At 37.1% G+C, this 12,751-nt stretch overlaps 2 protein-coding genes across 2 annotated transcripts; both read right to left on the bottom strand.

Moving 5' to 3' along the window:
• Positions 1-3,831: 3,831 nt before the first annotated feature.
• LOC112465942 (zinc finger protein 524-like) lies at positions 3,832-7,666 on the bottom strand. Its single transcript, XM_025033752.1, has one exon. The coding sequence runs from the start codon at positions 6,287-6,289 to the stop codon at positions 5,774-5,776; it is 516 nt and encodes a 171-aa protein (XP_024889520.1). The 5' UTR covers positions 6,290-7,666; the 3' UTR covers positions 3,832-5,773.
• Positions 7,667-11,708: 4,042 nt separating this feature from the next.
• On the bottom strand, positions 11,709-12,745 carry LOC112465941 (transcription factor grauzone-like). Its single transcript, XM_025033751.1, has 2 exons — positions 12,349-12,745; positions 11,709-12,269 (listed from the first exon to the last, which is right to left on the bottom strand). The coding sequence occupies exons 1-2, from the start codon at positions 12,488-12,490 to the stop codon at positions 12,100-12,102; spliced, it is 312 nt and encodes a 103-aa protein (XP_024889519.1). The 5' UTR covers positions 12,491-12,745; the 3' UTR covers positions 11,709-12,099.
• Between the last annotated feature and the right edge of the window lie 6 nt (positions 12,746-12,751).

Genomic DNA, 12,751 nt, shown 5'->3' with positions numbered 1-12,751 from the left:
AAAATAGTATATTTTTATATATTATTATTTGATATTTATCTCGTAATAATTTTTTTATTACGACCATTTTATTATTTCTACAAAAAAGAAGTTAACTAAAAATAACGTCTAATAATAATGTTTCTAAATTAGTATATAGCTGTATTTTAGTAATAGAAAATACTGTAAATAAATACAGAAGTAAGAAACTCAAAAACTCCGAGTAACTAGCCTGAGATAACGCATTCAAATATAATTTGTAATTCATTGTCGTTTATAGTTGCACATTTCCTAACTTTTTGGAAAAAAAAATAAAAATATCTCACTATTTTTACATCGATCGTTTCTATCTATTAATTATTCACGTGTGAGAGAGAATTAACATATATCAATTTTATATCTCTGCTGTATTATGAACTCGAGGCTGTTCAACGGTTCGAAAATTTTTGCAATTTTGCCGTGGTTGCTTTCTCACGAGCCTCTGTTGTTTTGCCTGTCAAGCGGACATCTCCTCGTTCGTCGACCAGCTCGTGATGTCGAACATGTGAACGTTGTAATGCCTCAGCAGACTGTGCTTGTGCTTGAACTTGGCACGGCACGTCTTACATTCGAACTTGGCCTCCTTACCGCACTCGAGCCTTTTGTGACGTTGCAGGGAGATCATTCTGCGGTATTGCCTGTTGCAGGTGTCACACGGGTACACTTGGACGATGTTGCTTTGCTGGTAGATCGCTGAAAGCATAAACATTCATTGGTTAGATCGGTGTCGGTTAGAACGCTGATTGCCACTCGGGAAAAGATAGTCACGCGCGGAGACATCCTGTTGCTCGCAAATTCGTAAATATGAATAAACTAGAAAAATAAGCAAAGAAATTACCATGGAACGAAGTTTACTTGGTGCTTAACCCTTTTACGACAACAAGACGACATATACCATTTGACATTTATTTGTTTTCTATATTTTTTTATGTTGAGTAACGTGAAATATCATTTTGATGCGTATTTGTTGTAAGAAAATATTTTATTTAGCGTAAGACAATCAATACAATAACAAGCAATTCTTCGCAAAGAGAGATATGTTATATTAAAAAGTTATTTCTGACAGTTGATTTATAAATATACTTTTTATAAATTCTAAAAAATTTTCATTGAAGATCTGAAATAATTTTTTTATCAATTTCTGACGTACTTAACTTCATTTCTAATTGTATAATAAAGTTATCAATGATCAAAAAGACTGACTAACAAGTAATACATAAAATTGTTATTGCTAATAAAGAGTGAAAGAGGTGAGTTTCGGGTGAAAAAAATAAACAACTCGATTTTAAAAAATAACCCGGAATAAAGAATATTTCTTTATTAATAATATTAATAATAATAGTTATAATATTAATTAATATAAAAGATACCATTATGACAGAGATAGACATTCTTCCGCTTAAAACCTTCCAAATAAAGAAAAGAGAAAAAGAAAGATAGAATTAAAAATATGAAATTAAATATTAGAAATACCGAGGCGCAACGAAAGGGGGAAAGCGTTGCGATATTGGTTCAAGTCGCCCCCTCGCCTCGCCCCCTTTTTGCTCGATTAAAACCCTAAACGCTTAAAACCCTAAGCGAGGACTAAAAAGAGAGACGGAAAAATTGGCGAGAAAAACATATAAAACGTGTAACTTAAATATTAAGTGATATTAAGGGTTCGGTAACAAGAGTCTCGGAATAACGAGGCCGATCTCGGACGATCGACTACGCGGTGGCGGACAAAACTCCGCCGAATCGTATCGGCATCCATGATGAGGATCATGGTTAAGAGCTATGGGTAGAGATGTGCAACGAGTATACCCCCGCATCATCTCGCAGGCAGGCAGGCAGGTAGAGACGCGAGCGCGTTTCGCAAATACTGATATCAAAAATACTGACGTACGTCCCGTGGCCGGACGCGCGTCGACTCTCGACGTTACTTTCGTTCTTTTTCTTGGCATCTCTCTTTCTTTCAACGTATCTGTTTACATGCACCCAAAGTTGCCATTTCTCTCAATATCTACGGATTCTCCGATCAATCCGAGAGAAATCCCCACCCGACGAAAACTTGTTTGAACAACATCCTTTCACAATTTTGTCGGTGAAGCAATTGTGTCTTGAATCTCTCGACATCCTCCAGAATAAAGTAGAGTTTATTTTAAATTATTCTAAAATGAAGCATTCGATTTTGCCAGATCTAAAAATTGGATCACGAAAAAAGAACAGATCAAAATTCTTTTAATGACTCGCAGTTAAAAATTAACAAATATTTAAATACTACTGAAACTTTCACTTTGAGACGTATCGAAGAGCCCGCAGATGAAAGAAATTGCAATAATTTTTAGTAAACATCCTATATACATATTTCTATTATACATATATATATATATATGTATGTATATGTATAAGTGTATAAACGTGTATAAAAAAATGGAAAAGAGACATTTATATAAATCTATGAGTATGGTCCGCGCGGCGCGACAAGCAGATCGATCCCATCGATCCGTACTGGAAGGTTGTCTGAATTAAATACTATATTAAATAATGCGGAAGGAGTAAAGGTGAAATGTAAATATCAGAAATCATCGCTGCATAAAGAGAATATATATATTAAATAAGAGGCACACACGGACAACAATCCCTAGGATCGTGAGATGAACCCGTTCGCGCGATCGACCTCTTTGCAGGCTGCGCTCGTAAATTCGCATAAACGTACAAGTGATCTTTAACATTATTATAATGCGTTAATCATATTTTCCGATTTCGAAGTCGATTGCGTTACTAATCTTCCTTTACGCTGTCTACAGCCGGGCGAAACGAACGAGCGCGAACAAACGCGAATAAACAAATTGCTTCAATCGCAAATATTTTGGCCTGCCTTCGTTGAAGCTAGTTATTCATTCGTGCTTGTTCGCGCTCGTTTGCTTAGCTTGGACACGGCTTGAGATACGCGCGAAGCAATTGCGAAATGCGGATCTTTGTACTTTATCGGATACGTAACGTAAATCTTTCTGTCGCGTTTGCTGAATTACGCTGTACATTATATAAATATATTATGTAGTGATGTTTTGGTAAAATTGAATCTTTCTAATCCATCGCCCCAACACGCCATCCTATTAAAAATGTTAACAATGGTCAACGCGAATCAACCGTAGTATCTCTCTGCTATGTAAGATACATGTGCGAATAATTCATTCTCACGTTCGTACTCGCGGTCACGGGCGAATCATCTGGAATAACAGATAATTATTGTCTAGCATAAGCGCCTAAATGCTCTCAGGTAATCTTCTGAAGATTGTTTCGCAAACACCACCAGTAACGAATGCGCGAGTTCGGTTTGCATCTCCATTTGTCGAATTCTCGTCGAAGGCACTTTGGAAATCCTCTGTTTATCTTTCGAATAAAATATGTCTATAAAATTATAGATGACGGATGACAGTCATATTATGAGAAACAAACTGAAAATCTTGAACCAGTTTTCTTCTTCGGTGCTTAACGAAAAAGAGGCCTAGCCCGTGAGCTACATGTCTCGTAGCATACAAAAATACTGACGAGACACGCTATATTTGATCGATAGATTCTTAAAAATCTAAGTTTCACCGACATTATCGGATCGTTTCCAGTTATGTGTACCTTTAATATTGTGTCAATTTTTCTTCGCGATTATATTTCTTCCAATCTCATCGTATTCCACGCATTTCACGCGGAATGTGTCAAATAATCATGACTGTCGAAATTTATAGAAAAGAACCGCTTCCAACTTATAGAAATATTCTTTGTATTTTCTTTTGTATATATATATATAAAAGAAAATACAAAGAATATTGTACCTATATTTCGAAATATAATTTGCTACTGTTGTTGGAATGTACTCGCGATTTTTGAGAAACAAATCTCGGAATGCTTTAGTCGTGAGATTTCTTTGGTGGCATACAGTGCGATAAAATAATAATAAAAATATTCTGACTTGCTTCTTAAGATTTGCGTAAAGAAATATGCAATGTACAATATAATGTTATGCACCTTTTTTTTTTAAGATACAAATTTTGTTTGAAACGTTTTCTAAGAAAATACGTCATTTACAAGATATTCGAGCTATGCAATTAAAATGCGACATCCTGTGTATCACGACGATGATCAAATGTACTATACACCAATTATCTACGTCTAACTGATTTAAAGAAAGCAAACAACGAAAATGGCTTTTCAATATCAGTATAATATAACAAACAAATATCTACGAGTATGCTCTTGTTACACATTTTCGTTCACGAATTTTCAAAAGAAATTTGTAACAGTAATAATATGATTTGATCGGTTTCGTGAGTCACTGTAGTATATGATATCCTTGCGCGAATCTTAATAAATTAGATGAGAATATTAATACTATCATTTATTTCCTCGCACTATAAGTCTTGTGCAAAACAACTGCGGCGATATTATAGCGATAGATTCTAGATGACAAATTATTTACGCCGTGCACAGTAAAAATGCGATCACGTGAGCTTACAAATTAAAGCAGCAGAGTTACGCGAGCTATTAACTACAATTTATCACCAATCCCCAGCAAGTAAAATTAAACCAATAATGTTCTTCTAAGTTCCTTAAGTAACCCAATATCTTACAAATAAATTGAAACGCTTTGGCCCGTAATCTCGCCACGCATTTCTGAGTACGACTGTCCATTTCTCATCTTACATGGAAGTTACAAAACGTACAAAAAATTCAAGATCGGACGGCCACGTTTCGTGTTAATCGCGGCGTTAAATAAAAATGAGATTACGGGTATTTGTCAAAAGTACCATGTAAATTTCGAATCCGCGTAAAAGCGAGGTAAACGAAAAATCGCTGACTTCTCTGATGGTTTGAGGTGCGGTAAAAAAAAAATGCTTTAAAAAAAGTATCTATTTAATATTTATCTGAAAAATATTTGTTCGAGTTTTGCAAAATTTTCGGAGACGTTTTCACGAGGCTCGTTAAATGATTTGCGCAAATATTCGCGCAAATATTAGAAAATTAATATGTGTCTGTCTCAAATCTCTCATTTTATAGTAGTAGCTTTAAACACTAGCAGATCTATAAGACGAGTCAAAATTTCATAATATATGTCATCAAGTTCTGTTATCAGTAAAATACAAAAAAAAATGAACATTTTTACATTGGATCGGATTTAATATATACGCAGCTCTTTAACTTTAACCCTCTGTACGTTAGTAATATCACGCGGATAAGAGTTCATTTGTCAAATGTTAGAGTGAAAATAGAAAGAAAGAAAAAAAATACCATTTAAAAATCATTAATCAAACTATTTCAATTCAAAATAAGGAAGGTATATTCCAGTCATAAAAGATAACTCGAATATTCCGAATGTGCGGTACATATTTTATCGCACAGAATGATTGATTTATTTCTCTTTGAAACGTACCATTAAGATGTTATGTCGTTCTCTTAAAATCACGTTAGAAGCCCAAGTGAGTATTTAAGTTAAGTACACAATTACCTACAGAATTAATAATAGTTAGAAGTTCAATTTCGCGAATCAAATCGCGCTGTTCAAGTCCAAGTTAGGATCATCAATCGAATATCTCGCGCAAGCCCATCCAGTTCAATGATCTTTAAATCGCGAGTTGCCGTTTATCATAGAATCGGCTCGAAGAGGGTCAAAGAAAAAAGTCGCGAAAATTCGAGGGGCTCTCAAGAGCTCCCCCGAAGAGCTTGAACCTCGCATTTGTTCAATGCCGAGGTAGTTTCTCCATCTCCGCGGTAAAGATAATTAAGATGCTGAAGAGCCTTCGTCGTAGCCCATCTTTTGATGATGCCGCTTAAAGTGCACAGTCAGATTTCCACGTTGTCGCGCTTTGTACGGGCATTCCGGGCACTGGAAGGCCGGCGGCTTACCGCCGCACTCCACCGTCTCGTGGCGACGCATCGTGCTCTTCCAGCGGTAGCCCTTGCCGCAGAAACGGCAGCGGAACTTCCTCTGCTGCTCGTGCGGCACCCCGGCCATGAAGACGACGCTGAGGTCGTGCGGCCGCGGCAGCACCTCGAACGAATCCGGGAATACGACCTCGCGGGCAGACGCGGCGCGGCCGCCGCTGTTGTCGCCGCCGCTGCTATCGTCGTAGCTGTTGTCACCGCCGGCGACGTTGCTGTTGCTGGCACGTCTGTTCGCCATGGCGATGTTGGCCCGCGTCATCATCGTCGGTGCGGACGCACGGTAGCTGCCCTTCTTCGTCGACGGTTGTTGCCGCTTGAGGTCGGAATGCAGCAGGGACAGTAGCGTGCCCATGCCTGTAACAGGTACCCAGCGCCGGCGGGGGCGCGAAGGTGGTAAAGAGATTAAATTTTGAAAAATACAGTCAGCTTGCTGGCTCGCTCGCCCGCTCGGTATCTCGCGCGGTTACACGGCGGTATCGGGGGAAATGTGACTTCGTACGATGAATGAACGCTTCCGTGGACTTCCGCGTGCCGAGAGTTCGTCGTTATTATCGTCATTCGCTTCAGTCAAGATCATGCTTTTGACGACGTAGCAAAGTAATTCCGCTACTCTGTCTATTGTATTAAATAGACTCAATGTATATTTATACAGGCAAACGCGTTTTGTTCGTTTTTCTCCGACAGAGAATTTTTAAAAATTGCATCTAAAAATTAATTCTGAACTATTATCTTCTTTGTAAAGTAGTTTTGCCACGAGTCAAGCATGATTTGACTCGAAGAGCGTAAAAATGGCCATAGATAACGATTTCACTTGACGACAAAACGCACGGAAAGGATAAGGAGGGATAAAGGAAGAAGATAGGTGGGACAAGAGATGTTTCTCCACGAGATGTGTTTGTATGCGATTGGTAGAGATCAGTGAGATTAAACCCGTAACCAACCCAACACACAATGTATCAGCCAATAGCCCGAAGATAAGTGCGCCCAGGATCAAATTTTGCCAAGGATATGTGGCTGTGTGAAGAGGCGTGAGATAAACTGCGTGAGGCGGGAATGATGGATGAGAGAAGAGGCTCTCCAAAATCATTACATTTCAATTCATATATATATAAACGGTATTCTTTCTGAAACATATATTCACAACGGACAGGATGTTTGTCAAGTCAGTGGTATATTTCGTTCGAATTTACTTTCGTAAATTAGCGTAGCCCCTCCTCATGTTCCAGCCTTTCCACCTCGAGTGAGAAGACACCAACCCTCCAAACAAGATACCCAAAAACAAGATGCGACGACGTAGAATGATCCCGCGTTGAACCACCAAGTCAAGATCGAAAGAAGAAACGATTGGTTTTTTCATGTACACTCGAGGATTTATATAATACAATACGGTATATAATGTTGATACACGTATACATGCATACGTGTATTTATAAGAAAGGTATATATCGGCAACTATACATATATTATTATATACGTATTATACATAAATTTTGGAGTACCCGTGAAAGAAGACAAATTGACGAAAATACAATCTATTTATTTTACTTGTTTGCTTCGATCGAACAAACGCAACTGAACTCGATCTGTCGATACTCGACAGACGAACATTAGAAAAAAAAAAAAACTAAAGAATCATCTTTCTTTATCTTTGTGTCTCTTTCTAACTTTCTAACTCGGTCAAAACTCGTGTACGAGGAGCATATGCTTGGGTAGGCTTCTCTTGGTTAACAGTCTTTCTTCCAGGCAGATCGGGCCCATTCATCGACCATTTCTCCGTATTCAAAACAGTTGTATTGCACGTGGCGATTCAGCGAGCTCTTATTCTTGTAACTGCGTTCGCAGTACATGCAAGGAAAAGGCTTCTTGAGAACGACGGCGTGTCCGGCAGCCGGACCTGAAACAAAGTGCCACAGACGATATCTTAGTGCTTGTTCTGATAACTTGCGAACGATGATCGTAGGGGATGTATAGTAGGCTTCAGTTAGCGGAGTTTCCGGTGAAACGGTTGACCCAAGCCCTGCTGAACCAAAAGATTTAGACTAAATTGTAGGAGAGGAGATCCACCGCGGGAATAGTTACGTTCTAATAATTTGTCAAACGCTAAGATCCGAGCTCGGCGTGTAATCTGTGAAAAATTATCGTGTTAATGATAACGTCTCATCAGGGAGCGACAATGATAGCGTACAGGATATGTGGATTCGGAAAAACCGTGTTTTTCTTTTTTTTTTCACTTTGTGTATTCACGGTTATCTATCTTGCTGAAAAAAAGACTTTTCGATGAAGGAGGATTAAAGTTTGATTTCGATGCTGTCAAACATGTTAAAAACGCTAAAACATTAATATATGTACTTTATATACTTATCATCCTAATAGGCATGTTTAATACACATTAATCACGCCCATTAAGATAAAGTCACTTAAATAAATGTGCAGATACGGGAATATTATACATATGTTTTATATGTATAACATTTTGGGATTAGGATAATTGCGTGGTTTTTCCCCAGAAAAACGCTTATATTTTGGAGAAAACGGCATAATGAGATCATAATTTAAGTTATTTCTGCCTTTTTATGCGTTATTGTGCATACGAACGGTGTGGACGGAAAAAATTAAATAAATTAAATTCTATCACTGGCACACTCTCAAATTCAAGTCTTCGAACAAGATTAAATAATAAGTACAATATAAATTAACAATTCATAAAAATTAAAAGCGCTCCCAAAAATGCCCTTTTTATATGTACAGAATATATTCTATACATATAACCATACGTGTAAAAAATATAATTCTTAATATGTAGATACTTATTATCAAATTATTTCTTCGATTAATAAAATCTACGGGAAAAGGAACAATAATAAAAATGTCGTTTTATTAATAAACGATGACTTATCCATTTTATGTGCTCGCAGGCGATAATAAGGTACATCAACGGCATAATCGTGCCACAATAAAATAAGATTTATTTTTATAAAAAATATTCCAAATATAACAATAAAGACAATTCGTGCCATCGGAAGGTCTTACAATTAGTCAATTGAAATTGCAAACTCGGTCCATTCAATTCTTGGTATTGTACAACATCTTATACTGGATCTGCCGAATGAACTCGCCGTTGCCGGAAGTGAGAAGGATCGGCCAGCATTCCGGGCTCTCGCGCACGTGCCGGTGCAGCGATTTCTTCCACTTATACGTCTTCGAGCAGGCCAGACAGGTGTTGCAGTCTGAAAAAGAAAGCAACACGTAGGTTCGTCAGCGACTTCTCAATCAGGACACGCAAGAAACATCAATGTCTTTCGGGCAAACGTGAACAGGTCTCGGCTCGATTAATTATCATCGCACCGTGCCTCCCGTGTACATAACTTGATCTCTTTTGTTCGACCAATAGATTGATAATATATGTAGATTGTAGAGCTAGTGACACAAAGAAGAAATAATCAGTTTTTGAATGTTCAAACTACAGTAAATAAACACTGCGGGATTATGCAAGTTTAATTAGTGTCTTTAGAGCGGTCGTTCTACAAGGAAACAAACTAATCCACTTTTTAAAAGTTAAAAGCACATTAGTAGATTATATTGAACGTGGTTAACGTTAACAGCTTAAACAATAGAAATGATATAATAAATCTAGGTGATCAATGACATACTAGCTTTATCGTGTTACATTATGCATGCATAATCCCGCTTTTAATACCGTAACAATAATATAATAGAAAAACTTGTTCTTAGATTTGCAACTCTTTAATTTGGCAATTAATACAACAAGTACGTTTGGTATTTCTCTATAATGAAACATAGTAATATAAAAAAGGCATTATTTCTCGCAAAAATAACAGTTATAGCTTTCGATTCGTTTATCAAGACAGAGATCTCATCAAAAATAGAGAGAGTAATTGTCCGTATTCTCTTTTTACAAACCATTTGGCACTTCAGAGTTAAACGTGTGAAACACAATTAAATTTCTCGAAGCTTAAGAGTAATGGTGCGTATCGGTTTTATACACATCAGAGTCTACATATTTATTTACAAAGGCATTCGTAATATCATTGCAATCACGTAAAAATTCAACACTATTTTACAACCCGCGTCTTACGAAGATTATGCGGCTACCAAAGGGTGGACACAAAGTGCACGCGAGCGCTTGAAATGCGAATGTAACTTCGTAGAGCTGTAAGCGTTTTAATTTGTGTTACGCTGGGTAAAATTAGGTGTTCATAGAAAAATTGCTATCAATCTCATATATTTCGAATTCAGCTTTGGTCTCGTCCTCGTTGTGTCGTTCTCCGACTCTGTCACCACCACCCGCACCGTCCGCTTCCGGTGCTCTCAGCCCTGCTCAAAACCGTGCTTCGTTCGCATGTGCTTCAACAGGTTGCAATGTAACTTGGATCTCTTTGGGCAATATAGGCATTGATATTTCGGCGCTTTCCCGCATTCCTCCCTCATGTGTCTCGTCAACGAGCTGTAATACACGTACATGTTTCCGCATTTCCTGCAGGTGTGCAGGTTGGTCTGATTCCCAGGGAGGTAGCCTGCAAAGAAAAATTACATGTCCGGGTTATTCCAAATCGCTTAGATTGACTATTCATTTCGATGGTCGCTCATATTCGCCAGGATGTTATTTCTTCATGAACTTCATCTTTGCGGATTTACAAAAAAATAATCAATTGTATGTTTCCCCGATTATACTCTCGTTACGATTAACACTAAATGACATATCTGATAATTTATGAAATATCGCATAACAAATGAAGCTTAAGCATTTGATTTTTTATCGAGCATAACAACGTTTAACGTAGTGCAAAAATCAAAATTAAATTATGAACAGAAAATTTTTCAGACATTAATCATAAATACTACTCTGAGATGTTTATTTCAGATAATACCTATGTCAGAATTTTATTTATATTCGATTTTAATTTGACTCGGAATTATTTTGGAGAAGCATGGAAATTTCAAATAGTTTAAAGTCGAATATCAACGACCAATCCTCTCATTATTACCCAAGTATGTTAATGTTTATTTCGTAAAAACACACTAGGGGAGAAGAGCGCACACGGAAAGCCTCGATCTACGCACCTTCCATATTTTTACTTGTGTATTTTCTTCATATTCTTCTTGCAAATAGTCCAGCCGTTCCTATCGGCATAGACCGGGTTATGTAATTGTTAAAGACGAAGACAGAATAAGCACGAAACAAATGACAAAGCAAAATATAAACTTGCGATAAACATAATCGAACTCTCTCATGCACTCATTAGTATTCCCTTATTATTAATCTTGACATCACATAATTACTACATCTTTAAACATTTTTGTCACTGTAGACAGTTATTTGTTTGCCATTTAACAAATAGATCTCTCATAACTTTTATATGCAAAGAAGTTCTCGATGTTTTTTTAATAAAAATGCAAACAATGAATATGTATTTATTGAAAATTTTTGGATTTGTAAAAGTTCTTCTCAAATATCATTCGCTTTAATTCTCAATCTAGATGATATTGAAAACAAGTACAGAACAATTAAATTTTACGAAAAGTATTTTACAGAAAAAAAATTTTACAGTGTAGTGAAAATGACATGTGCACAATTGTGTTGATTGGATAAACAAATCACTCGCGGAATTTCATTAGTCTATAAAAATAAAAACGAGTGTTTACCAGAAAAAGTTACTCTCGATTAATCGATCAAAAAACTTAATTCAAAATAGAAAAAAAACATTGTCACAAAAATCTATTATAAATATAAATAATATATTAATATTCCATATTTCAGAAAAAATGTGTATTATAGTTTCTACAATCATACACCTTAGATAATCATTTAATAATATATAACGTTGCATATCTGTGTTAATAATAAACTCGTTTTACACAACATATGAAATTTCATAAATTTTTCGCGGCACAAAGCACTGAAGAATATCTCTCGAACCATTTTTTCTTAACATTACAATTGTGAAACGCAGCAAGTTTGAACACAAATGTTACTCTTAATCGTTCACAGCGTTGTACTGTAAACAAGTGTCACGTTTTGCCACTCGAACTTCAAAAGAGTTTCGCTCGTTCGTAGATAAGCGGTATTAACGTGAGAATCGATACGATCGCGAAGCGAGTAGAGAGAATTGTCTCTTCGGCAATCACTCGTCGAGTTAAATCTTAGCAACCGTGCTCCTTCTTCAGGTGATTCAATAGATTGAACTTCATTGGCATGATGTTGCGACAGTACGGACAGGTATACAAGATTCTGCCGCATTCCTCTCGCACGTGCCGGTTCAGGGCCATCCGCGACTTGTACGTTTTCTGGCATTCGCAGCACGTGTGGAGACCTGAAACGGAAGGAAGAAAGCCGTCTTGAATAACCGTCTCGACGCACGTCACGACAATCAACAATGCTCTCGCTCTCACAAAAGCATTTAGCATCGACATTAGCATTCTGCGTGCGCGGTACATATCCGATTTTTTTCTGTGCCGTAGCGGATAGCTCGCTAGACCTTGGGATCCTGTCGAATCCTTCGACCGATCTGAAACAGAGAGCGCATTCAATCATCTGTTAGTAGCACCCTGAAAAATTATACTTAGAGGAGGACAAGAGCGACGTCGGTCGATTCTGAAAGAAACAGCAACGATGAATAAAACTTTTACATTAATAGAAATAAAAAATACCTTTAATTAAAAGTAATCTTAAATTTCGAAGTAGAAAAAATGAGGTTTGTGCTGTTATTATTAATTAAAACTTCGATTCGAGGTTTCACTCGTCGAGGACGATTTGGGACGAAAAAAAAGATCGTAATAATCACTGGCTCGCTAA

This window comes from Temnothorax curvispinosus, unplaced genomic scaffold (genome assembly GCF_003070985.1).
Source record: "Temnothorax curvispinosus isolate PA1 unplaced genomic scaffold, ASM307098v1 QBEX01015652.1, whole genome shotgun sequence".
NCBI classification, from domain to species: Eukaryota; Metazoa; Arthropoda; class Insecta; order Hymenoptera; family Formicidae; genus Temnothorax; species Temnothorax curvispinosus.
Note: the sequence above shows the minus strand (reverse complement) of the source record. Positions and strands in the feature narration are given on the sequence as shown.